The sequence below is a fragment of the Homalodisca vitripennis genome, chromosome 1, assembly GCF_021130785.1.
Source record: "Homalodisca vitripennis isolate AUS2020 chromosome 1, UT_GWSS_2.1, whole genome shotgun sequence".
NCBI lineage: Eukaryota > Metazoa > Arthropoda > Insecta > Hemiptera > Cicadellidae > Homalodisca > Homalodisca vitripennis.
The window spans coordinates 118021775-118049256 of record NC_060207.1 but is presented as its reverse complement, the minus strand read 5'-3'; the positions used below and the strand labels follow the sequence as shown (position 1 = coordinate 118049256).

Here is a 27482-nt window from a genome sequence, read left to right as displayed (position 1 = left end):
TCATGAGAAAATGAGCCATTAATATTTTATATTCATTTTCAGTAAAAACCGGAAGTGCATTTATATAAACTTATGAAGTGAAGTAAGGAATCCAAAGATCTATGGTTGATCAAAAAAAGCCCATAGAAAGTTATGGTGGAATAAAAATACATACTTAGGCACTGAAAACATCACAATTCTTGTGGACAATATTATAAAAATACCCTTAAGTGATATAATTTATTCACAAAGTCTTATTAATACAAATTTAATGTAAACAATAGGTTTCAATGCATTAAGAAGTACTGTAATGTTTCATTCCGTATTGATTAACCGGCTTGTTTATCAACTAGTAGATATTGAACAACCAACCCATTAATAAACCCAAAATTAAGTCATACTAACCTAGCTACAATTTCCTTTAATGAAGGATATGGCTTAAAGAGTAGTGTTTAGAATTCAGATAATATTTGTCATAATATTGTGTAATGTAATCATTTCTATAGTTTTTAATCATGACCTAGTGACGTTTGAAATATAGTTGATTGTGTACACAACGAACAAACTAAGTGAATTCTTAAGAAAACAATACTCTATAAGTCATTATTTTAATACATTTATGTAATTACTTATTTACAACCTTAATCGACTAACCTACTCAATCAAGAAACAGTTACAAGATTTTTATATGATAAATGTTTACACACTAATTTTAAATATTATATTTTATTTGGGTAAACTGAGACAATTCCACACAATTTTAACTTTCATAGATATCAATACTTATTACCAAAAAATATAATAAATATAATATAGCTTTGAGCCTACATTAATTTTGATTTACGTGTATGTAAAAAACGTATTTTATTAAAATAACATATCAGCATAAAATAAAAATGCTAAGTTCTTTTAACAATTAGTAAAATAAATAACATATTGTACTGTGGGTTACAAAGACTTGTATACTATAATGATTAACAGATTTTAACGTAAACACATCTTAACATGATATCAATATTTATCAACTCTACTAGTGGTATCACACAACCTGTTGAAAGTACACATTTATGATGGATAACTGTTAAATATTTGTGTTATCACCATTTAACTGTACTGTAGAACAAAAATATTTTAACATCTTATGTTTATAGTAAAATTAAAAAATCTTGATAAATTAGGTTTTTGGACAATCTTTAATGTTGCAACAACAGAACACAGTTTCGAGAATTGTATTCATCTATCCTCGTCTTCAGGAATAAAAATCTTAAGGTGTAAGGTTAAACATACACAAAAATTAATTAATATGAGGTAATGAACTTTCCTAAGTTTTGGTAAATAACAGAACAATTTGTACCATAATAAAGTTTCAAGCATACTCCTGAGGGTCAAGGGTGACTAGATATTAATTGGTACCAACCATGTCACTGTACAGAAACATGTACATTCAACAACACCAGCATCAACCAGACAATGAAACATTAATTAGAATTTTAATTTTTGTGTATGCTTAGAACCATTTATTAATGTACCTAATTTTAAAAAAAAATTATTTTTTAATATTATTTACCTTTTGGGCAATTTATATATATATATAAAATAGTTTAAAACAGGTTATGTTTGCCAGTTTCAGATTTCAAACCCTTTAACAAAAAACATGTGATAAAAAAGGAGTGATATGTTTAATACTAGGATTAATACCTGATCATTTGGAACAATTCTGGCCATAAAACTTAAGTATAATACTTAAGTAAGGTGGCCATAATTTTACAAAACTTGAGTAATACAGGTCTCAAATTGTGTGTGTGTGTGTGTGTGTTTTTTTTTATAGTAACAACTGTTTTTAAATAATTATATTCATCTTGTCAATTATAATTAAACACCGGAGTAACAGAGATTACTTTTCTTGTCAATTAATTTACTATATAAATGAATTTTCCCTCTTAGAGGCAGTTGCAGTGACCAGGTTGAATAAGGCAGTTATTTGTGGCACTTTAAAAACAGAAAAGCTGAATTCATCCAAACAACCACTAGTGACAGCGTAATCTTCAAGTCCAACGGTACAAGTTTAATTGAATTCAGAATCAATGTTATAAAGAGTTAAACATTTCTTAAGGGTTGTAGAAAAATGAAACCACTGAATTACTTGTCTAATTTATCCTGAATAACAAAACTTGTAACTTAAATGTCTGTCAGTAATTAACCTCAAGGATGTCTTAATACCATTATTTATTAACCTGTCTATTGCATAGGCACTCCATTGATGCTTAATTATCAACTTTATTAAATTTATTTAATTAGGGAAGAAGACACTTAGTGTGTTTCTTCTTTTGAATACATATTACTCAGTATATTACTCGAATAATTAGGCTATTAGAATTGACCTTAGCAAATAACTCACAGTAGACTTCCACAAACTCAACATAAATATTCCGAAATGTCAACACTATAAAATACACGAGTACATACATGGGCCTATAAATTTTAATATAAAAAAGAAAACTATTAAATTAGTTCAGAGATTCAAACAAAGCCTTATCATTCACTAGGGAACTGCACTAACCTTTACAGGTAGCCATTAAGTCTTTCTGTGGTCTGATTAAATTAAAAACGTGTTACACATCTTTACTCTTTAGAGATTCTATCATAGTTTTAAATGGGAACAACAAATTTAAATGGTATAAAAACTAGTATATACTATATGAACAACATATAAACTATCTTCACTAATGATCATCACATGAAACCGACAGGATCTGGGTTGACATCACTGCGCCGCAGTTGTCCCCGGTTCTGGAACAGTTCTCTCAATAATGCTGCCTTCTCCCGTTCCAACACAGAGATCCGTTCGCTCTTCTTCCCCACCTCCTGTAGTCATAATCAATTATTTATATTAGTTATTTAGGAGGTAGATTTAATAAGTTCTCAGCATTATTACCTGTATTCACACAGGTGTTTGCTAAAGAGGAATGTTCTCTTACTGCTGTTGAAAAGCAATTGTTTTTTCTGTTGGTTTTTTAAAGTTTATCTTTAGAGTAGTGACCAACATCAAGTTCTTCATTCTGCTTCAGGAATTCCCATATCAGACTCTGCAATGTGAAGAAAGTGTACAGAGAGAATGGGATGGAGAAATAAAAGTGTATTCGTGTGTACAAACACTGACAATGATTTCAGATAATATTTTTAAATGCAAAATTGTGTTCAACGACTGAACATACAAAGAATAATGAGAAACAACGTTGGAATTGCTTAATATATATTTTTCCTAGCCCATAGCCTTGAGTTATTAATAACAATCTCCATAATTGTGAATTTTTGCAAAGTGTGAAATTTTTGGAATTTCCAAGGTCTTTCACCTTCAAACTTTGTGTATGATATAAACAAGTGACTAATTCATGATTATGTTTTATCTATCATTTTAGTATAATATTGAATATCAATTATCATCATGGAAGACTGATTTTGTTTTTTGCTTTCTAAGCATTACTTTAAAAATTTAACTATGAATTTTTCCACATTAAAACTCAGTTACAGAAAATTACTTAAATATGAGTAAATAACATAAAAATCAAACAGAGCTAATGAAAAATAAAATGGATACAACATTGTCATAGTTCTATGCTTAACAGTTTCTTCATCTGATAGTCCTATGTATCTCGTAAATAAAAAAGAATTGAAAAATGTGTTGCCAAGTGCTAATCTTGAGAACGGCTGCACCAATTCGGCTAATTCTTTTTTAATATAATATTCTTTGGAACCTGAGGAAGGCTTATATGAAGAGAATAATTGAAAGAGTTGCCTGGAATATTTTAGAATTAAAAAAAGTGGTAATATATTACGTTTTTATAATCAAAATTTACCTCACACCAAACAACTGTTTCACACTTTTCAACTGAAGTTCTACAAAGTGGGTAAAACATCTCTTTATGTTTTAAATTTTATGAAATATATTCAGTATACATGCAGTGCTTGATTGGCATTGAATGCAGATTGCAAATAGGAAAGTTAATATCTAACTTTTACTCCAGATTGTGACAGTGTGATGAATTTTTTCATCTAACCCTTCAACTTCGTTATTTTTTTTTTCATGGTCATACTCCCTCCTGCGTTAATTTTTCTGGCGGTTTTTTTAGAGATTTTGTGTTTTATAAAATAATATAAGCAAATTACCCAAGTTTATAATTATTTTATTATACTTCTATGTTGTTAGTGTTTAAAATTAGCCAAAATATTAAACAAAAATTAACCTACTTTAGGTTAATTTCCCTAAAAAGCTAGCTAACCTACAAACCATCCCCAACTCATGTTTATAAAACACAACAAACAATTTATTGTTCCTGTCAAAAACGGGATTTCCTTCTTCAAAACAATATAGTTAGCTTGTAAAACTAATAATAATAACTAAAAACAAAGGAACGTAAAACACACAAAAATATGTCAGTTGAACATAACCATCACACTAAAATTACTGTAAACAACAACAAACGTAAGCTGACAAACGATCGGCTGCACGGCAATGACGTCGTCTTGAATGCAGCTGATTTCTCAGATATTTTTTTCTAAAGATCGATTTTTCGAGATATCGACTCAATTAATCGAAAGTTTGAATCTTCTCCTTTCGATTGGTATACATTTTTCATTGAAAACATTCGATAGTCGTCTGTTACAGCTACAAAAATAACCGACTACTCCATGACGTACTCAGTACGGCAAAACGCGATCTCAAGTAAAAAGTGTCATGACGTACCTAGTACGGCAAAACGCGTTGAAGGGCTAATACATACATTGTAAACTAAAATTCGTCCCCTTTATTAAAAAAAAGAACAATTATTTTATTTGATTGTTTTATTCTCTATTAATTAGTAACCAATATAATCAAAACAGTCTGTAGAATCTTAATATTGTTTAGTAACCATCTTAATATATATCTTAATATATCTTATAATCTTATAATATCTTATCTTATCTTATATAATCTTGTAATATATATATATATATATATATATATATATATGTATGTTGATATATCTTGTATATCTTATATGTATATATCTTAATATGTCTTGACTGTATAATAATATAACATATCTTAATATTAATTAGTAACCAATATAACAAAACAGTCTGTAGAATCTTAATATTGTTTCCATTTTACTCTAAAATGTTATGATAATTATTGTCATTAGATAATTGTATTTTTTACATAGATTTAAAGTCTTCAATATATTAGTCTTTTTATGTATATTTAAACATTCGTATGTACGAATAAGATTGACTAGAGTTTTAAATTGATTAAGTTGTACTCTTATCAACGTTAATGTATTTTTATTTTAATGTTGATTTTAGTTAAATATAGTTGAGAAGATTTCAATATAACCGCAGTGATCTGCACAATCAAGTCCTTTTTCAGAGAAAACCGGGACTGTTATCAGACCTTTCCTTGTTTATTGTTAGTTTTATCTAACCACGCAACTTGTTTAATGTGGTTAGATTATATTCCTAATAATCTTGTTTGTAAAGTTTATATTATTTTTTTTGGAATAAAATCTCATTATCTCAATTACTATTTTAATCTTTTCCGGAAAACCAGGCACTGCATTTTTGATGCTGGCTTACTACATTTCATTTCACTGACGTATGAGATTAGTTTGGTGGGTTTCTACTGGCCCATGCACTGTGCTGCCACCTCTCAGAAATAGTTTTGAATTATTTGAAACAATATTGTAGTCATTTTTTACAGTATGTTTAACGATTTGTTAATGAGCAAAGAAATTTCCAGCTGAGTGTGAAATGTCTGCTGACATAAACAAACTCGTCGAGCCACTGTGAAAAAGATTCTTTATACATTTTATTGTTGTTTTCTCATCGTAATACAAGTTTGTTTTAATTGTTAATCTATTTTATATTATGAGGGTAAAGTGCAATTAAATTATGTAATCAGTTCTTAGGCCTCATTCTCATGTGAATCCTATATAACTTTGGATTGAGTTGCTAGGTTATAGTGTTAAAACAAAGAGTGAATTATTCATTTATTACTATTTTGTTATGGCTCTGGCTCCAAGTGTAAGTTGCTGGCAAATAACAAATTAATGAAATTAGTGAATATACTAGATAATAGTTTAACATCCAGTGACGAAAAGACAGAGTTGCCTCCTCTACCTGATCTAGGTCTAGATAGCCCTAACAATAGCAATTTGTATTAAATATATTTTACAGTTTTTGGAGTAGAAAATAATGTTTACCAAAACATTAATTAACTAAGATAAATACATATTTAACATTACAAATTATGATTTAATGCACCACCAACGGCTTTTTTAAAATACACATTGAACCATGGGATTTTTGTTTCAAAAACAACAAAATATTTGTTTTAACAATTAAATTATTATGAAGTAAAAATATAATTGTGTAAAAAAAACCATTGTTGGTATACCTTGTTTTACTCTACATTTAAAAAGCCTAATCATTAAAAATAACCATGCATTATCCTGTTTTTAAACAAAAAGTGTTAGTTTAACAAATAATACAACACTGTACTTTAACAGAACATTTAAATACAAACAGAGAAATTAGCCCTTTATAATGAGTCCCAAACCAACCTGAACGAACAAAGCTGTGAATATTTTCACATAATGGTACTCCAAACTGGTCAGCTTATTCGACAGTTTGTCAGAAGGCATTTTATAATAACTTTGGAACTGGCAATTGACATAATGTCAATCCTGAATCAATTCCATAGTGCCTTCCCAACATTAAAATGTCAATCTGACATGCACCCGTATTGACAGTTCATATACTACATAAGTCCACCTACTATTTATTATATGATTTCAAAATAGAAAGAATTGCTGATTTCAATTGTCAAATTTGTTTTGCTGTTTTAGGCAACAGTGATGTTATAGTTTCGTCATAAACTTGCCAGAATGATCGTCTTTATATTTAGCCATTTTGAAGTAGGTGTCTGTCTGTTATTGGTCATTAGATTTTGGTCAGTATTTATTTCGTGAGGTAGTGTTTTTTTTTGTTAGTAATTTCATGGTTTTATATGATATGTTGTAATTAGTAAGCCTTGGTCAATCTTGGCTATTGTGCAGTGCAGTGAAAGTGTTTAGGAGCTAACAATATTAGTGATATATCAGGAGTATGGTTTATTGTTAATTTAAGCTTGCTATAGCTTTATTTTAGACTCTTATTTATATAATGTCCCCAAATTATGCTGATTTTTTATATAAAACATCCTTTTTTTGTACTCCTCAAAAATAATGTATTACACATATAAGTTTAAAGTGAAAATGCACTTTTTTACAAAATTTAGGGTGGCCACAAAACCAATTTTCCAATTATCAGGTTTTATCTCCCAGTTTCCCAGTAAAAAATTTCCGATTCTCTAGTCTTAACTCTTACGCCGAGTACAACAGTGACAGTTTATCGTCACTAGCTGTATTTGCAAGAAATGCCACAAAGCTGTGGTGGTCTAGCAAATTTCGTTGTTAGTGATATGCGAGAAATTTGGTGCAGATTCATCACTACCACCTATTTTACGCTCTGTGCTTTTCTTATCTCAATCTTTCAATATGTCGACTTAACATTGATCGTGTATACCTAATAATTTTCATTTCTGTAACGTTTTGAAAATACATATATGCAATTTGTAATGTGGGTCAGAGATCTGCGGTGCACGAATTTTCTGTATGAGACAATGATTTCACCATTACACTCTGTAGAACCAACAAATGAACCAAATACTTTAATCTGAACTCTACTTAATTTATTTATCCTTTTGGGAGAGAAGCCTAAGAACATCACACTAATTCAAAGAAATTTGCAGAGATTCAGTCTACAACTAAGTCGTAACCTCTACCTTCTTCTTTTAAAGTAATAGAAAATGGTAGCTTATAAAATGAGCTTTCAGAGTATAATTTACATAAAAATGTATGGGTAAATATTTATATTTATAGAGAATGTACAACAAAACAAAGTACAACGTATAGATAAAATAAAAATTGTCGATCGCCTGTTTTCCGCTGTGTAGCTAACGCCTGTGCATAGAATCAGCAAACATGATGGCGTTGACAATATAGACATAGAAATATGAACATTAATTAAAATATTATTTTATTAACACATTATTTTTATTACTGCATGTTTATAAATAGTTTGTAGGCACACAGGATTACAAAACATGTTTTACCAATAGATAATTTACGTACTGGCAAACAATTGTCCATGACAAGACGCAGTAGACTCTCGACAATGCACCAAAATAAATATATAAAATATTATTTCTTAAACTACAGTGATTTATTAATTTGGTTATCTATCTACATTTTGTCATATGGAAAGTACAAAAATATTTTAGCAATCAGTAATTTATGTACTGCTGATCAGCTGTCCTACGCAAATAGACTTATGTGGATACGAGATTCAGCTTCTCCATATCACAAGTTGTAATATTGTGAAATTGTGATTTTTTAAGCACTTCTGTTGGTATCAGAATCTAGTGAAAAGAGCCAGAACAATACAACTTAAACACAAAAACTACATCCTAAATTTGTTGTTACAAATGTCTTTAGATTGCCCACCTCCGTTAGAAGCAGATTCTGCTGTTTGAGCCTGGTCAATGGGTGTGTCACAGCCAGGTTCATGTGTAGGGGGAGACCCCCACGCTCCCCACTCTCAGTCAATGCTGCAAGGTGTCTATTCACTTCCAGTACTCGCGCACGTTGTAGCTCCAGTCTTTCGTGTTGTGCTTCACTCCATTGGTCCTACCATGTTTAATGTCTTCTATTAATTCAAAGTCATAGTTGTGACAAGCAATTTAAATCTAATTCAGTCTATTGCCTGGCTATCTTTCTAATCACACTACTTATCTCTATCTCGATTCTTAACATTATTTACAGTGCCTCCATCTTTCAGATGCAAAATTCAAGTGTTTTAAAGTGCTTAAACAAGTACTAGTGTTTTTACATAATCAATTTCTTAATATTACAAATATTTTTATAAAAAAAACAAATAAGTTATCATATTTAGACATATAATTTTTACTTGCAAACTCAAAACAACCCATTGGCATGATGTCCATTGGCATTTTATATATATTAATCACTGAAAACCGAGCACATTTAAGTAAATAAGATAAAAATATTCCTGTATTTTATTTATACATGCATAAACAATTTTTTTAAATTAATTATCTAAAACAACCAAATTTAAAAAAAATCAAGTTCTAATGCAATAAATAAAAATAAAAACCAATGTAGAGATTTTTTGCCCCTAAATAACTAATCTGCCGCTACTTGTAAACAAGTTTCTACTATATAGTGTTTGGAAATTTAATAAACATAACTGTCTCGTAATTGCAGTTTACAATGCACAGGCACTTTAAAAAATTGCCATCTTCTAAATTTCATTAGTGGACCATCCTTATCACTTAGGGGTATGAAAAATAGATTTAAAAAACCCATTCTCAAACCTACCAAGTGTACAAAAAAATTTTAACAACAAATGTCTAATATTTACAATAGTCTATTTATTTGAGTAATAACATGTAAAATAATTTGGTTTTGGATCTTGTACTTCATTGTAAACATACTATGAGATGTGTTAAAATTCAAGTTTTCTTATAAATAATATTTCAAAACATAAAGTCAGTATTACGGATCAGCACCGAGATGGTATGATTACCCCCAGCTGCTATCATCACAGAACCTTTCCATGATGGTTCGCCAACAGGTTAAAGAATAATTTTTTTATAATGCATAGAGCACTTCCATACACAATGGGTAACAACAATAGATGCTGCTAACTAGTCAAATATAATTTAACCCTTTGGCCGCTGGACGCTCGGCGCGTCTGACTACCCAAAACCGCTGCCGCCTAAATAGCCATTTTGTTAGTACTCTACATATATTGTTCTAAAAACCATATTTTTGAAGCTAGAACAATAACTTTGGTTGTGTTTTATTTGTAAACAACTACCGCATCACTTGGATATATTTTATTATAGATTTTAGCATATTTAAAAATGACTAAAACCTAAAAAAAAAAATTAATTAAAATTTTGAGTTTGAACAAAAATATCACTATAAAAAAAAAATATTTGTACTGTAACATTTATTTTTATTTTGAAGTAAATTTTATATTGAATACTTGTACACATTTTCGATTAAATATATTGATAAATAATAGAGAAAATGGTTTTTTTCCAAAACATGACAATTTTTATTTATAACAAATTCTTACCTTATGGAGGCATAAGCAGTGCAGGTTCTATGTTGTAGATATTAGACAGTTTATGGCAATTAGTTAACTTAATCACAAAAAATAAGTAGTCTTTCCCAGTATTAGTAGTATTTAAAAATTAAAAACTTAAAATATTTACACTGTTATTTACAAAATGTATGTTTATGACACTTTTCTCTTATTAGCACCTGTGCTTAGACAACTACTTTATTGCATTGTTTGCAAGCATGGCGAGTTTTCTTTCTTTTTCCACCGGAACTTGTACTTTGGGCACTGCATACAGAACAATTTCGTTGTTTATTTTCAGGTAAGTGGTAAAGAGGCTCATTTCCAAAATCTGCAACTAGTACCGGTGCAGGGTCCCCAATCCATTCCTCAGTTATGGCTTCGATAATTGAAATTTTAAACGCTAGTCTAGACAGGGGCTTATCAGTATTCAATTTGTAAAGAATGTAAAGGTTTACTAACATCCTCGAAAAAATGTGAAATGCTACTTTTTTCCAATAGCGTAGAGTGCGCCGTTCATCCAAATAGCAGTACGATTAGCATGATCTACCAAAGGGCTAAAGCGTGCACAAGGATCGTAACCAGGTTCCTTTGGTTTTGGTAAGTGTCTGGTGTCTACCACGTGAAAAAATTTTAAAACCGTCTCAAATCTAATCCGTGAAAACATTTTCCTGAACCATGGTGTTTCCTGTGAAGTTTTCGTTGACCAGTACATCTCAATATTTGGTTTTCTGTTTAGGCCCATATTCAACAGTACTGCGATAAATGCTTTGATTTCTGTGAAACTCACAGGTCTCCAATTACAACATCTACTGTGGATAGATAGCCTAGCACGGTTAGTGTCGATAAAATATCGTGCATAATTATTCGTTTGCGTAGCAAGTAAATTCATAAAAAGCAAACGAGAAAAATAAATCAAAATAGTCAATGGGGGAAGAGTTTCTTGGTGGGCAGTGTTTCGGTCCAGGTAATTCATGGTAAGTAAAGCTATGGGCATGTCCAGGATCATTATTTTCTTCAACATCCTCCCAACCATCATTATCACTATCAATTGATTCTGAATCAGTGTCATCACTAGAAATTGAGTGGGGAGTGGTGAGGTGTCGTCGAGACGGACGGCCGGGACGGCGAGGCCTAGTTGGTGCCTGTGTATGATTACTCGGCCCAGGCCTAGGGTCGTCAACATCACATTCGTTTTCTGAGTCCGATGATAATACAGCCCTATTTGCAATACTAGAAGTACTACTTGCATTAGGTTCATAGGTTGGATCAGAATCCATGTCGTCAACAGTCTCTTCAGAATCGGAACTGCTTTCAATGTTGTTACATTCTGAATCACTCAAAAAATCAGTTTGAAATAAGTTTCGTATAGTATTTTCACTGAGTGGTGAACTAGGTAATCTACTCATTTTCAAAACACATACATAAATAACAAATATAAAGAATAAAACAACAATTAAGCACAAAGCAGTCAGCAGAAACACAACACAACAATAGTAACCACAACGTTCCCGCGCAACGAGTAACAGCTGACTACAGACTGATGTATTTGAATCACGTGACTATTGCGAAACAGTAGTACCAACATATAAACATCAAATATAGTTAATTTGGACTTTTGGGATTGGAAATAACAAAACTAGACCTTCCTATATCTTTAAATAACAATTTTATAATGATATTACGAAACGTCCTCGTTTGAGGACGTCGGCGGTTTTCGGCGCAAAAGCTGATGTCCTCATATGAGGACGTCAGCGGCCAAAGGGTTAAGAGCCACCTATACTGGTGGCTATCTTCATTTTAGCCCTATAAGAATAATGTTAAAACTTAACTTTACAACCTTATCTATAGTCTTAGATGTCTCATTTTAAATATATGATTAAGATTGTTCCACTTGCCAGCACATGGAGCATAGTGTTATAGTAATATAGTAACCGGTGGAACTCTATGACCTAGGTAAATGATAGAGAGTGAATGCAGTCATAATGATGATAGCCTTTACCATGTTACATCTATTGCCAGTGCTTTCACAGCATTCTTCTAACTGCCCGAAACAAATAAATTCAAATTTGTAAAGAGAAATTCTAACAATCATGAAACACTGTTTATTGTTTCTATGGTAATTTAAAATAAAAATTTATTCTAAATTCAAAAATTGAAGTGTCAACATGCTAAAATGTTTAGGTCCTATATGATGATTTTCTTAATCCCAGCTGTGCCCCAATTTATTTTAAATTGCTCTCCACAAGAATGATGAACTGCTACAGAGATGATATAAGACTGTCGTTAAGTGAATACCCCCTTTTAATGGGCCAAGAAGAAAGTGCCAACTCTGGTTCAAGATGGCCAGAGGTGATTGTATGGTACCAAGATGGAGAGTGCAATATAGAGAAGGGTGGAGGATATGAATCATACTCGTGTTACGCTCTGCTGGTTCAAGACTCCATGGAAGACAGCATTACAGAAATTCATTGTGATACGCTCCTGCCTGTGTGCCGCTCTGCTGGTCCAAGACTCCATGGAAGACAGCATTGCAGAAATTCGTTGTGATACGCTCCTGCCTTTGTGCCGCTCTGCTGGTCGAAGACTCCATGGAAGACAGTATTGCAGAAATTCGTTGTGATACCCTTCCTGCCTGTGTGTCGCTCTGCTGGTCCAAGATTCCATGGAAGACAGCATTGCAGAAATTCGTTGTGATACGCTCCTGCCTGTGTGCCGCTCTGCTGGTCCAAGACTCCATGGAAGACAGTATTGCCGAAATTCGTTGTGATACCCTTCCTGCCTGTGTGCCGCTCTGCTGGTCCAAGATTCCATGGAAGACAGCATTGCAGAAATTCGTTGTGATACCCTTCCTGCCTGTGTGCCACTCTGCTGGTCCCAGACTCCATGGAAGACTGCATTGCAGAAATTCGTTGTTTGATACGCTTGTATACATGCACAGCTGGATCCAGCCGAATTCTCTATCAAAGAGTCGTCTCAGTTTTGTAACACATGACTGAGGGGTGGCAGAGGGTTGATGTTTATATAACGAAGTTTAATTGATACTGTAATTAAAATTTGGAAGTCTGATTCTTGTAGTTTATTAATGTGTAACTTCTAGAAATAAAATATTATAGAGGAATAACTAGGTCCACACAGGAATGTTTTGAAAATGTAAGAACAGCAATCTTGTCTGAATCAAATTGGAAGTTCAGTCCTCATTTTGACACAAAGTTGAATATAAATTGAATTTTTCATTATTTCTTAATCACAGCTAGGTTTGAAAGGATAATGCACAAGGAAACTTTTGAATACCCTAAGGCAAATGTAGGAGAACACCAATAGTGTAGTAAATGCAATAAAACATTTTGAAAATCATAAAGTCGGTATTACGGATCAGCACCGAGATGGTATGATTACCCCCAGCTGCTATTGTTACAGAACCTTTCCATGATGGTTCGCCAACAGGTTAAAGAATAATTTTTTTATAATGCATAGAGCACTTCCATACACAATGGATAGCACCAATAGATGCTGCTAACTAGTCAAATATAATTTAAGAGCCGCCTATCTTCATTTTAGCCCTATAAGAATAATGTCAAAACTTAACTTTACAACCTTATCTATAGTCTTAGATGTCTCATTATCAAAGATTGTTTCACTACAGCGGACTCTTAAGTAAGCTGCAAACTTAATGCACCATAAAATTTCAATGTGCTTAATTTCTTTGACTGGAGACTACTCACCATATGTGAGCCCATTCTGCCCAAATATTTCATCTTCTCCTGTACTGCAGCCACCTGTTTAAGGTACCAGTCCCGAGCTTTCTCCACAGCCTGAAGACCTTGCATCAGCACATCCTTCTCCTGCTCAATCTGCTTCATCCTCTTCAACTGAAACATTGGAATCTAACTCAATATTCCAATGTGGTTTTCTACACTGCCACCTTCTTCTTGAATACCAGAAAATTAATTCTTTTTTTTTAAACACCACACTCTTATTTCAATTAGCTAGTACCAACTTGAAACATAAAAATACCTATAATTGGTAAAAAAGAAAAAATGTGTCTTGTTCTGTAAGTAATTTGGAAAATGTCAGAACAAGCCATGTATTTACCTTTTCTTGGCATCCAGTAGTAATAGAGAAAAGGATAATCAGTGAAAAGATCTTTCGTATCGTTAATAATTGAAAACCAGAAACCACTTTAAATTTACTGACAATTTTGATGTCTGTGGAGTAGGAATAATAAATAAAAACTGAATTAGGAAACGGTGTATTGATTTAAAAAATGGTCGTACCAATGTTAACAATGAGAACTGCAATGGCAAGTAGACCCGTAATTTTGCCCTGTAAGCCGGTGATCAAAATCAACAACAAAATTTGTGAAAATCATTGTTTTATAATTAGAAAACTTCCTGAACATTTACACAAATTTCACAGATTTGTGAATGAAACAAGTGAAAATGCTTGGTTACCACAACTTTTGTACTAGGTGGGTTCTAGGTGGGTGGGTTTTGTATAGCTTAAATATATGTATGTAAATCATTTTTTTCTTTTTGTTAATTTTAAATTTTACAACTTAAGATACCTTCAGGACTTCTTGTTCTTAAACATTTACCATGTTATAATCAATGCCATTCTGCAGTGTGTGTCTACGAGGTTCCCGTCTTCGGCTGCTGCCTTTCTTGTGGGGCAAGACTTGTTGGGGCTCAGCAACAACTGCAACAGTCAGATAATTGCTCTCAATAAAGATCTGACACTTAAATATTAGACAGACATTCCAATAAATATTATGTAACACCATGTTGTCTTGCAGTATTATATGATTTACCAAAATTAAGCCAACATTGAACAAATATTTGGTGTTAACACTTTTAGTGCCAACGTCCATTTGACATTTGAAAAACTACTGAGAAATACCAATATCCGTGTATATGGTCGTTATGAATACTACTGCAAAATGCCAACGGACATTGGCGACAGTCGTTTATACACACGTTCGCGGTAAAAATTCAACCGCATTAATTTTTTTAGGTATAGTAAATTTGTTGGTATATAAACAATCCCAGAATGAACCAAATTACAAGAAAAAAATATATCTATAGCAATTTTGCAAGAATTTGATATTTAGTTTAAATTTAATGTAAAATAACCAAAAAGTAAAAATATTGTTTTCTAAAAAAACAACATAACTTTTACAGTTTTTAAAATATTAATAAAACCAATATGTGACTAGAGGCAGGGACGACTTTCGCGTACAACACAGAACAGCAACATTTGAACATTTGCCATCCAAGGTTGGTGTCAAACTGATCAATAGACACCATCTATATTGGTGGGCATTTCTAGCTTGGGCCAAGTCACACTGAATCAGCAGTACAGGGCCACCTCAAGGATATACAGCAGGGCAAAGTCATCAGTTTAAGCTCCCTAAAGGCATTCTTACAGGAATCTCTGAAATTCAATTTTGAAATGATTTGGACAGCCTTCTTTTAACTTTTAAGTACCCTTTCGAACTTGTATTTAGAACAAGTGCCCCATAACCTCAAGCCATACGTCAGATGAGGATACACCAGGCCAAAGTAGACTTCCTGAGGAAATAAAACAATTGAATGACCCTGAACAATTCAAAGCTCGGCTAAGACACCTCTCGGATTCACTACTCAGTTGACAAGTTTATAATGCGCCGCTGGGATGCAATTTAAAACTAATATGATCAATCATCTGGTTCTTATAAACAGTGCATTAAGAACAGCTGACAAATGAGTGAGTGAATGGTAGTTATTTGTAAAAATCTTATGTGATTACTTCTGTATACAGAAACACAAAATACTGAAGTTTGTATCGAATTGTGAAAATGTTTGTCACAATAAATATTTATTATTATAATATATTTTAATCATAATAATAGTAAAATTTAACTTTCTTTTGTTTTGAAATTTACTTTTTGAAATTAAAAATAGTGTCATCATTCTTTACAACCCTATGGTCCTTTGAGCTCTTCCGTATAGTATAGTTACAAATTCTAGCAAAGAACTGTTATGACAACAATCTATTAGAACAAACACAACAATGGGCCTCTAGAAACCCATAACAGGTTAGACAAATATGGCTCGTTTCAGCATGAATGCATTACTTCTCTGACTAGTAATCCTGCAACGAAGTCGGGAGTGTGCTACATGTCACCTGCAGTAATACCGATAGCCACGAGGTAAGTGCAATGGCACATAACAGTTTTCATAATAATGTTTCGCAATGAATAATCTCTCACATGAATACCGTATGTGATCTAGCGGGAAGTGGTTAAGAAACACTTTCAAGCAGTTTCTGTTGTTACACTACATTGCAGTTACTCATTTGTTTATTTCTTCTCAGTCCCAATTTACCGCATTATAACGGTGTTCATTATTTCTTTTCTGTTCCAATTTACCGCCATATAACAGTGTTCAATTAGTTAGTTCAAGTAATCAGCTAATTCTATTCCCATTTTTTTTTTAAATTCTATTGTTTTATTATCTGATATAATTATGTTGTAACCTCATTTTTACGTTGCTGGTTGACCTGGCAGTTTGTAATGTTTTATTGCGTTTTTTAACCAAGAGTATATAAATGTACATTTTTGTGCAATTACCAATTGTTTAAAATGCGTGAATGTAGTTAATGAGTGCGTAAAATGTGATGTGCGTAAGAAAGACTTTCAGATGAATTTTTAGTTGAAATATTTATGATTTGTTAGGGCACTCTTACAGAGAAAAAACACACCAGTCAAAGGTTAAGTTCTTGTAAACACATTAAGTAACAGTACTAATCAGAAAACAATAGTAATGATAACGGTATATTCTGGCAGATTGATATGATTTCCAGGTTTTAGACCAAGTCATTATACCAGAAGATATCTAAATAAACTTCTTTGTACAATAATGAATGCGGACATTATTATATGCATCTGTATGTGTCTGGGTGTACCTGCAGGTTTGCCGTCACCAATACTGCGACCACGACTGTATGCCATACGCTTCTCTTCTTGATCACCCATCATAACACCAAGTTGCCAGTTCTGCAGAGCTGTCCGTATCTCTTGCTTGTCCAGCCCACCCGCTCGCTCCCGCTCACTTGCTGCCAGTTGCATAGCCCGCTCCAACCCTGCAGCTGTTCTCGGTGGTTTGGGTGGACCATATAGTGGTGGGGACTTGACCACAGGAATCCCCACTGTGTCCTTTTGATCCCCGGGTAGCTGAGGCATGCTCAAAGTACGTTGCTGGGCCATTGCATTGTTTGGTCGCACCTAACATTAATAGAGACTAAAATATTCTTGCTGTATCATACAAACATTTACACATAATGTACACATTGCACATTATAAGTAACATAAAATGTTGAATTACACTACTGGTATTTGATACATTTACAATGCCACAGGTACAATATTATAGACTTCATCTTCTTATAAATAAAAATGAATCGTTAAATGTGTTGGTAAGCGCTAATCTCAAGAACGGCTGGACCGATTCGGTTAGTTCTTTTTGTAAATTGTCCATTGAAGTCCGAGGAAGGTTTTTATGAAGCAAAATATAAGAAGAGTTACCTGAAATATTTTGAAATTCAGAGAAAACATAGTTTTTTACGTTTTATAATCCAAATTAAACTGGCACTAAACAGCTGTTCACACCTTCAGTTTTATGTCAACAAATTGGCTGAAAAATCTGTTTACATTTAAATATTAAGTAAACAGTGCTTGATCAATAGTGTAATGCAGATAGTAAATAAAAAGTAAATATCAAAATTTTACTCCAGATCATGCTAGTGATGAATTTAAATCATCTAATGCATTTTATATATTATTTAAACACTGTTATAAAATCAACCTTAATGAACAAAGTCATGAATGAGTTTTCACATACGTTACTTTAAACTGGAGGGCTTCCTTGATATTGTGATATGGCATTTTAACAGTGGCTTATGGGAAAACAGAAAAATTAATACTAACATGCCTCAACGTAACAAAAAATTTTTTATTTTGGAATGTTGCGTAACCTTAATAAGGATTTCTCCCTTATACCAAAAGTACATAGGAAATGGGTAGGACTTCTCTCTAGGCCGTAATAGGCTTCTCAGTCCTACTTATGTGTATATTTTCTTCATGGGGAAAAAAAGGCAAACCCAGCTATGTTCCTGGAAATATTTGAGAAGGAAAGTATATTACAGAAGCCCATAGTAGATGATTTTGACCAAAGTAGATTTCCAAGAACTGCATAATAGAACTATATAGTATTTTGATCGAGGCAATATGGCAAGCTAAATTGTGACATAGTAAGTGAATTTAAACTGCAGTAGGTACTTTTTAATCGAAGTAGGGTTCTTGGCCCTATACGTAAGTATACTTTTTTTCTTCAACAGGACAAGGCAAACTCTAATATGGTACTGGAAATGTCTTAGACGTGAAATATGTGATAAAGGCTAGAAATAGACCTGTGTATTGTATTTTCTTGATCGGGGTAACAATGCAGGCTCAGCTGTGACGTTGGAAATATAATTAATGTGAAACAGAAATGCTCTTCCACATGCAAAACATGATATATTAATTAAATTAAACTCTGATACTATATACCATGAACTTAAATAATATCTACTTGATGTATGCCTAATTACGTTTTAAAATTTTCATAGAACTCCATCATATTACATCATAAGTGCTTTTACTAAGTAATATAAGGACTTCGGTTCTAATGATTGCATGCAAAGCCGTGGGTAACAGCTAGTTTTAGTAATAAAAATAAACTACTCATTTTCAGTAGAAAAACGTTTCTATGAAGACAAATAACTTGAAATATCTCACACAATGATACCCTCATTATCTGAGATGCAGATCAACCATGTACCATAATGGCTTAATAAATAAAAACAGTTACAAAAATCAAGAAAATCTTACACGAGAACTTATAACAAAGAGGTCTAACAGATATCACGTAGTTACAGTATTAAAAAAAATGTTGAACCTGTTGTCCTCATCTCTTTAGTAAAGAAAAACCTTCTTAGTTCATATTACTAGTTTATTTCAACAATAAAGCTTGTGTGTATAATTCTCTGCATCCAATTAAAAGAACTGATTTCAAACCACGTATCCATACATTCAGTAAATTGTATTACAAACTTGGCATCTTGCCAAGTAGACTTGCGATGTGATATTAGATAATAAGCAACATATGTTCAAACATAATGAAATATATAACAAATATGGGGTTTTTATTTAAAATTATCATTAAAAATTGATTGTACAAAGCTGTTTGTAACAGAAAAAAAACTCTCTATTCTTACTTTCTATTCTATGAGCCAACCTGGATAAACAGCCAAAGTGATAATCACCTTTATTCAATATTACACAATAGAAATAAAAATAATTTGAAAAATAATGAAATGTGACATTGTCAGTGTCACTTAACTATAGACCTCAGTATATTGTAACTGGTCTACCAGATTGCATGAAGAAGGGTAACCTTATCTCTCAAACTTCGTAAGGCAAAGTGTTGTATCAGCATCAGTATAACTTGTCAAGACATACCGTAGCTGTGTTGCTGGAGTTCCACTGTGGTTTATCCATGTCCAGGAGAGGGGCAGAAGGAGGTCGACTGGGCTGCCGGCTCTCCACCTGGTTCCGCAGGAGGCATATTTTCAGCCCCGCACAGAACCTCTCGAATGACAACAGGCCATTTGGAGGTGTCACCTTCCTCAGACTCTCAATTACACCTTTAGGAAGCCCTTTCGTGCCATCGTCCTGCCACCGCCTCTCGATTTCTATAGAATAATCACTTTTATGAAAATGACAGAATACACTTATTAATGTAGACAAATAGTTACACTAGCCTTTTAGCCTAATTTTATATATATATATATATATATATATATATATATAATTTCAATAAAGATTGAATCACAAAAAGTACTTGTTCCGCCGGGACTCGAACCCGGATCTCTCACTTGCCGGGTGTATGTGCTACCATTACACCACACAGCCCTCACTTTTTACGATTCAATTATTTTGTATTTGACCATATCTGTCACATCTATGCGTTTAATTAACCAAACTAACATATGATCAGAAGGCCAAATGCATGAAAAACGACTTTTATTTACATTAATTAAATTTGTATAAATGGCAATAACCAAATTTAATTTCAAAAAAATATTGAATCATTAAAAGCACTTGCTCCGCTGGGATTCGAACCCGGATCTCTCACTTGCCGGGTGAATGTGCTACCATTACACCACAGAGCCCTCACTTTTTACGATTAAATTATTTTGTACTTGGCCGTATTCCACATATGTGTTTAAATGACCAAACTAACATATGATAGAAAGACCAAATACCTGTCAAACACAAGGTATTCAAAAAGTCCTAGGAAAGTAAAATATTTTTGAAACGATTTAAGATAAAGCTACAAAGCTTGGTTCATACTTACTGGACACAAAATCTAATTTTAAACCTATCCAGTGACCCGCTACTTCTTCAGCAGTACGGCCCACAAGGAGTTAGAAGAAAATTTTTAATGTAAGCAAAGGATGGTATGCATATCAAATTAAAGGTCTTTATTAGTACGGACAACCGAGCCGGAAATGGCATCCGTTCAAAGATGGTTTGAATTGGCATAGAAATATTTTTACACCCTCCAGCAAACAAAAGAGAAATGTGTCAGCGTACGAGTGGCTTCAACAATGCTCAGCCAAATTTCATAGTTGGACATGCAACACATAGAACTCTCATACTTGTCTAAGTAAAAATTTCATGCAAAATTTTAAGTAAATGGATGAAATATTTCTCAAGATATCTTGCCATATGACACTTTCACATTTTTGTTCATTAAATTGTGCTTGATATCAGTGTTTAACTAATAAAATTCGATACTTTCTGATTAAACTGAGGCCACCGATAATAAACGGGATTTAGCAACTTTGGGTGGGCAGTTACACAATAAATACCAATGGCTAGGTTAGGTAAGGTTAGGTTAGATTAGGTTGGTTAGGTCAGTAAACCTAAATCAACTAACCACATCAGCCGCAGCATGCTTTGAATTGGTGGCCTCCGTTTAATCAGAAAGTACCGATAATATTGTGCTGCCAATTTATCTATGCAACATGTTGAAAATCTGCACCCATATATAAGTTGACTCATATTTGGCAAATAGCGTAAGCCAACGATAATAAATCAAATCAAGATAGGCCTACATAAAATATTTGTATTTGATATATGTATAAATGAGACTATGAACAATGCAATCTGTCAACATTTATTAACAGAATAAAGAATATTCAAAAAAGCCGATCCAATCGGACCTTGGCACTTTTCAAAAATACTGGCTGACTGATCTCATGTGCTCTTAGCATTTCTCGGGATTACTTGTGGGCCAGTAAAATCAGCTCTTGGCACTCAAAGGGTTTATCATTTAAATCACATTGGATATTGTTACTTTAAAACATTTGAATCCCATCATCTAAATGTCTGCAGAGGCTAGATAGTAATTTTACAATATAATAGTTTACACTAAATCCTCTATAGTCACTCCTTAGTTTAATTTAAAAAACTAACTAAATGCTTGTTTGAATTACGAGGGCAAATCAAATATAAACGGTAATTTTGCTGTTGACTGTACCAAACACGTTCGAACGTGATGCGGCTGTGGGCGATTGTCGTTTTGCTTAATAGGAGTGGGGGGGACTGCTTGCTTCACACTAGCGTTGTGTTCTGCCTTCAGTACAGCCAGTCCGAGTGAGAGGTACATCCATCTGTTGCGCAATGCATCGTCATAAAATATTTTTAACAAATGAAGGTGTTAAGCCTTCAGAAATTTTTACTCGTTTGCAGGCACAGTTTGGGGACACTACTCTGTCTCAAAATCGAGTGTATACGTGGGCCAGAGAATTTAGGGATGGCCGAGAACGTGTTGAAAACGAAAGTCACGGTCGACGCCCAAGGTCTAGTCTTACAGATGACAACATTAGTGCGGTTCGACGGCTTATTGAAGGTGATCGCCGGTTAACTGTTCAAGAAATCTCGTCGGAAATTGGTATCAGCTACGGGAGTGTTCAGTCTGCAATCACAGACCACCTTGGCTTCAGAAAAATTAGTGCTCGCTGGGTTCCGAGGTTGTTGACCGGAAATCAAAAACAGGTCAGGTCGGAGATTGCTGGGAGACTTCTGCAACGATTTCAAGAAGAAGGTGAAGATTTTTTGAGGCGTATCGTCACATGTGATGAGACGTGGGTCCACCATTACACTCCCGAATCGAAAATGGCAAGTAAGGAGTGGCGAAGGAAGGATGAAGGCTGCCCAGTGAAAGCCAAAACTCGTCTCTCAGCCGGAAAAGTTCTTGCAACAATTTTTGTTGACTCAAGGGGAGTTATACTCATTGATTTTCTTCACGATCAACGAACAGTGAATGCGGCTTACTACTGCCAGGTGCTACAGTCAGCAAAAACCAGTTACCGGAACAAAAGACGAGGTATGCCCATTAGAGATGTCATCCTTCTCTATGACAACGCAAGGCCTCACACCGCATTGTTGACAAGGGATAAATTTGAAGAAATGGGCTGGGAAACTCTCGAACACCCTCCTTACAGTCCAGACCTGTCCCCTTGTGACTATTTTTTCTTTGCGCCCCTGAAAGAACCACTTGGAGAAAAACGATTTGAAAACAATGAAGACGTCGAATAGCACGTGCGCGATTGGTTAACAACTCGCCCTCAATCTTTTTATGAACAGGGAATATTCAAGCTTCCAAATCGGTGGCAGAAATGTGTAGATAATGCAGGAGACTACATTGAAAAATTTTGAAGGTATAGTTTCTATATAATATTATTCAATAAATATAATTTTTGAAAATTACCGTTTATATTTGATTTGCCCTCGTATAATGTGTCTTACCTGAAAATTTAACAAATCCAGCTCCTTTATCATCCATGATATCAAATAAGGTGCGAAGAGCACCAACAAAGGGTTTTGGAAGTCCATCTAACGTTGCAGATTGAGATGGAGGTGGCATGGCTGCTGTCTACAATCTAACACCCTAAAAAAAAAAACAAATGAAATACATACCTCAGGTCTTTCTATTGCTCAGTATAGCAGCAGTAAAAACAACATGTACATCATCCACATCTTCAATTAATTATCCTAATTTCTTGGCCCAATACTACAAACTATAAAATTAAGAAAATAAAATTGAGGGTGCCATAGTACATAAGTGCCATTACTATGGCAAAATGAGTGTTAGAGAGAAATTCTGTGCACCAACTATTACTATGTCCTATTTATAACAGATAAACATTGAGTCACCACTAACCCTTCCAACATTCCCATTGTCCTATTGTGTCAGTTTGAGTTCTAATAGAGTTAGCACAATAATGTTTATCATTCTAGAGTATCCGATATGAGTTAAAAACATAGAAATGTTATCCATTCACTGAATGTCAAGGTAAAAATTACAAATAAGTCGAAAAAGGCATATCAGGAAAGTTGTTAGTAGAGAAATTTGGAACGGAAACAACAATTTGAAATTTTAAAATGATTAGTACAAAAATGTTAAGCTTTGTGAATGAATACAAAAATGAAGATGGACGTTAATCCACAATAATAACAAAAAATGTGAAAAGCTTGAGAATGCTGGTTTTACATAGTTCCTCCAAAAACTTTCCATTGGACTACCCACATCAGGAGGGATTTTGTGTGGAAAAATCACTGATATTTAGTGAAAAGATTAGTGTGGCTGGTGATAAAAGAAGCCAACATTTACTCTATATTTTTCATCTCGTGTAAGATGCTAGTGAAACCGATTTGAATTAGAGGCTTAACGAGAAATGTTTTGGCATCCAAAAGAGAAAGTGTACCAGGCTATAAAGCTAGTAAGGAACATGTCACAACTCTTGTGATTTAACTAACTATACAACCAACCATCAGTTACTACTTTTAATGACTACGAAGCAAAGTAGCCAATGAGATTTACCAAATTTTTAGAATGTACTCGTTTTCAATAGTGGGTATATATAAATCATACGGTTGTTCACCCCATAATAAGTAATAATTGCCAATAATACAAACTGATAAATAATCCATTGATCACAACTAGCGACACACCGTTATCGTGTGAATATCTCCTGATTGGCAGTTTGAGGCCTTGAAATGTATTTGAGGATAAATTGGCCTTACTGTAAAAAACAACATAAAGCTAGTATTCTATTAATAATAACTAAAAATTAAGGTAATTAAGGTAAATTCAGACAATTTGACAAAATTTCAACATAAAATAGAAAAATAAAGGTATAGCGGAGTACTACAATAAATATTAAGGGGAGGAATTCCTAACTATTAACTGAAATTACTTTGAATAGTACCGAATGTCCCTGGCCATCAGTATGAACTTCGGTGGTGTCTTTGGTGTACTTCTGGCAAAAAAGAAAATCACTTCAAGATAGTACTTAAATTCAAGCTCTATGACGTGATCTCTCAAATAGTCCAACATGATCTAACGCCGGAAAAGTGGCATACCCGAAGGCAAACTGGCCTATACAAGAAACAATAACATACTAAAACAAAATAAAACTAAAAAAAAAACAAATATAATCAAAGAAAAGAAAGAACAAACTTATACCAATAAAAAGAATAGGGAAATAAAAATAATAGTGAACTTACCAACTATCTAATGAGGATAATATATAAAAGATAATGGATGCAAAAATTAATTAAATGTAAAATTCCATGTCTAACTAAAAATGACACAATATCTGAACATTTTATTCTAATACAATCAAACAGAGCACCCAATACACATTGTCCATATAAGAAACTAATACATTTGTAGAAAATAACTCCATTGTTGTAACTAAATTGAAGGGAACTTGAATACAGAATGGCTAATGGCGACGACAAAACCAAAGGAACAAGGTCTTTATTTAAAAATCTACTACACAGCAAATCAAAAGTCACAAAAAAGGGGAAAATAATTTAATAACCATATTTGCAAATACGATATCTATTGGCAAACAAGACCAAGACCAATATTGCCATACTCTGACCTCTAAAATTCCTTGTAATTTTTCACCTCGAAGTTGGTATTCCGGTTATATTATCTCAAATAGTTCAATTTAGGGGACCGAGGGGTATCAGAGTTTCTGGGTGTAGGGAGTACAACCTTAGGATGGTTAGGCATTGGAGAAGAAGATAACCGGAATACCAACTTCGAGGTGAAAAATTACAAGGAATTTTACATTTAAATTTTTTTGGCAATCAATTGCATATGAGGATAATTTCAATTAACCTTAAATTTAAAACAGTATCAGTTATTGTGCAATTATGGATCGTTACCACTCAAAACCTCTTTCTGGAAATGAAAACATACATTTTAAGAAATTTATAAAAGTGGTTTGAGATCATTAAGCTAATGTAAACTAGAACTACAATCGAATCATCGATATTCATGATTATCTAACCTCCCAAAACCAAATCGTGTTTTAGGACTTTCAAATTAAAGTACAGCTCAGCTGTTTCTATATCTAAAAAAGTAATAATTTCATGATGAATATAATACTATCTAGAATATGTGTATTTATAAAATGTAAAAAACTAAAACGTAACATTTTGTTACTTCTTACTATTTTGAAGGATAAACATATCTGACAGCTTGTCAGTCAAATAACAAAATATTGTTCAACTTAATCATAGTTACGGCCATTACTGTAATATATAACTTATTACTTATAACATAATATATAACTTATATATACTTATAACGTAATTTGGTTAAAATGGGTGTTAGGTTTTGTTAGTTTAGATAACCATAAATATAATTGATTCCATTGTGGTGATAACCACTTGTTATACAGCAGCCAAAATAACCTACAAGACATCAACTTGGCTAAAACATTGTGTCCATAAAATTAGTGCAAGTTTGCATAAGCTAGAGGGATAAATGATCTTATTCCTAACATTTTGGATTATATCTAAATTTTTACTGGGCAGCTTGTAGCATCCACACAACCTGAAAGAAATAATATTCGAAATATTCTGATGGTTCAACTTATAAAAGCTATAATAAAAATTGTAAATACAAAGAAAACCAATAGAAGAACTATACAATTACAAAAATATTTTTTTTATTGAATTAGACTTGTATTTACAATTGCTGTTCCTTGCAAATTTATAACAATTATAAATAATTATAATCACCTGCACCATATGAAAGACTAAATCCTTTCACTTATGACATAATGAGAATGGCATTTTCATTAGGTAGGCTTACTGACAACACTCACGTCGCGAGAAAAGTAACATAAAAGACAACAGTCAAGTGCCAAAACAGGTTTTCAACAGTTGAATAAGACAATACGTACCAAAGGCCACGGAACAAAAATGTCAGTTGTTTTAGAACAATACCGTTCATTGCAGAATTTAATTAATATTACGTATATGATTATATTTGAGAGTTAAATATTTTAAAAGAAAAAGTATAGTACGCGTGACTATAAATCTATTTAACTACATAAATAACAAATGTTTTAAACAAATTAGCGTTAAAATATTTCCAGTTTTCAAATCATTGTACGTGTGTAAGGCATAGTCCTCATCTACCACAATCCAACTACGTTAACAAACGTACTGCTAGAAGTGCTGTTTTTACAATACTACAGGTTAAATTAAGAGAGATTTATAAAACGTTATCCTAAGAAAAACACAAAACTAAGATATTCATGTTAATACGGTAAGTAGTCCTTCAATAAGAAACCCACGACTATGATCATCCTTTCAGTAACTGTCTTCGCGCCTAGCAATTTCTACTTAGGCTTACGGCGCTTTCACAGTAAATTCAAGCCACGAAAGACCTAAAGGAATAGAGTTTCTAATTCACCAGTATTTATTTCATAGTGCTTTGATGTCTGCACGGATGTGTATTCAATGTTTTTTATATGCTATGTTGATAGTTTAGAGTTAGTTAAATTCACGGAGGTTGCCTGCGTGCTGGGAGACAGTATGACGTCACGTATGACGCGAAACCGAGCGCCAACGTTACTAACGGCGACACGGTGTTACAAACGGCCGAAATCCAGGGGTGGTGGAGGACGAAAAGATCTTTAGGAAGCGTACATTGTCATCATAACCGGGGAGAATCTTTAATCAGCACGATTCCCTTTAAGACTAGGATAAAGTTAGAGCAGGCAAACATGGGGCTTTCAGAAGTGTACAACACGCTAGCTTCGCTCAGTTAACAAAAGTGATTTCAAGTATTTCAACAGTT

General features: G+C 33.2%; 1 protein-coding gene across 3 annotated transcripts; it reads right to left on the bottom strand.

Annotated features, from left to right (window-relative positions):
- Positions 1-182: 182 nt before the first annotated feature.
- Positions 183-26549, bottom strand: LOC124370235 (suppressor APC domain-containing protein 2). 3 transcript variants are annotated; one of them, XM_046828533.1, is made up of 8 exons: positions 26417-26549; positions 23123-23264; positions 19766-19998; positions 17173-17491; positions 14825-14925; positions 13953-14099; positions 8562-8744; positions 183-2844 (listed from the first exon to the last, which is right to left on the bottom strand). In XM_046828533.1, the coding sequence occupies exons 2-8, from the start codon at positions 23238-23240 to the stop codon at positions 2713-2715; spliced, it is 1233 nt and encodes a 410-aa protein (XP_046684489.1). In that variant the 5' UTR covers positions 23241-23264; positions 26417-26549; the 3' UTR covers positions 183-2712. The 3 variants fall into 3 exon arrangements, with proteins under 3 accessions (XP_046684489.1, XP_046684494.1, XP_046684482.1); XM_046828538.1 differs by lacking the exon at positions 26417-26549 and adding an exon at positions 26203-26218; XM_046828526.1 differs by lacking the exon at positions 26417-26549 and adding an exon at positions 26177-26194.
- Between the last annotated feature and the right edge of the window lie 933 nt (positions 26550-27482).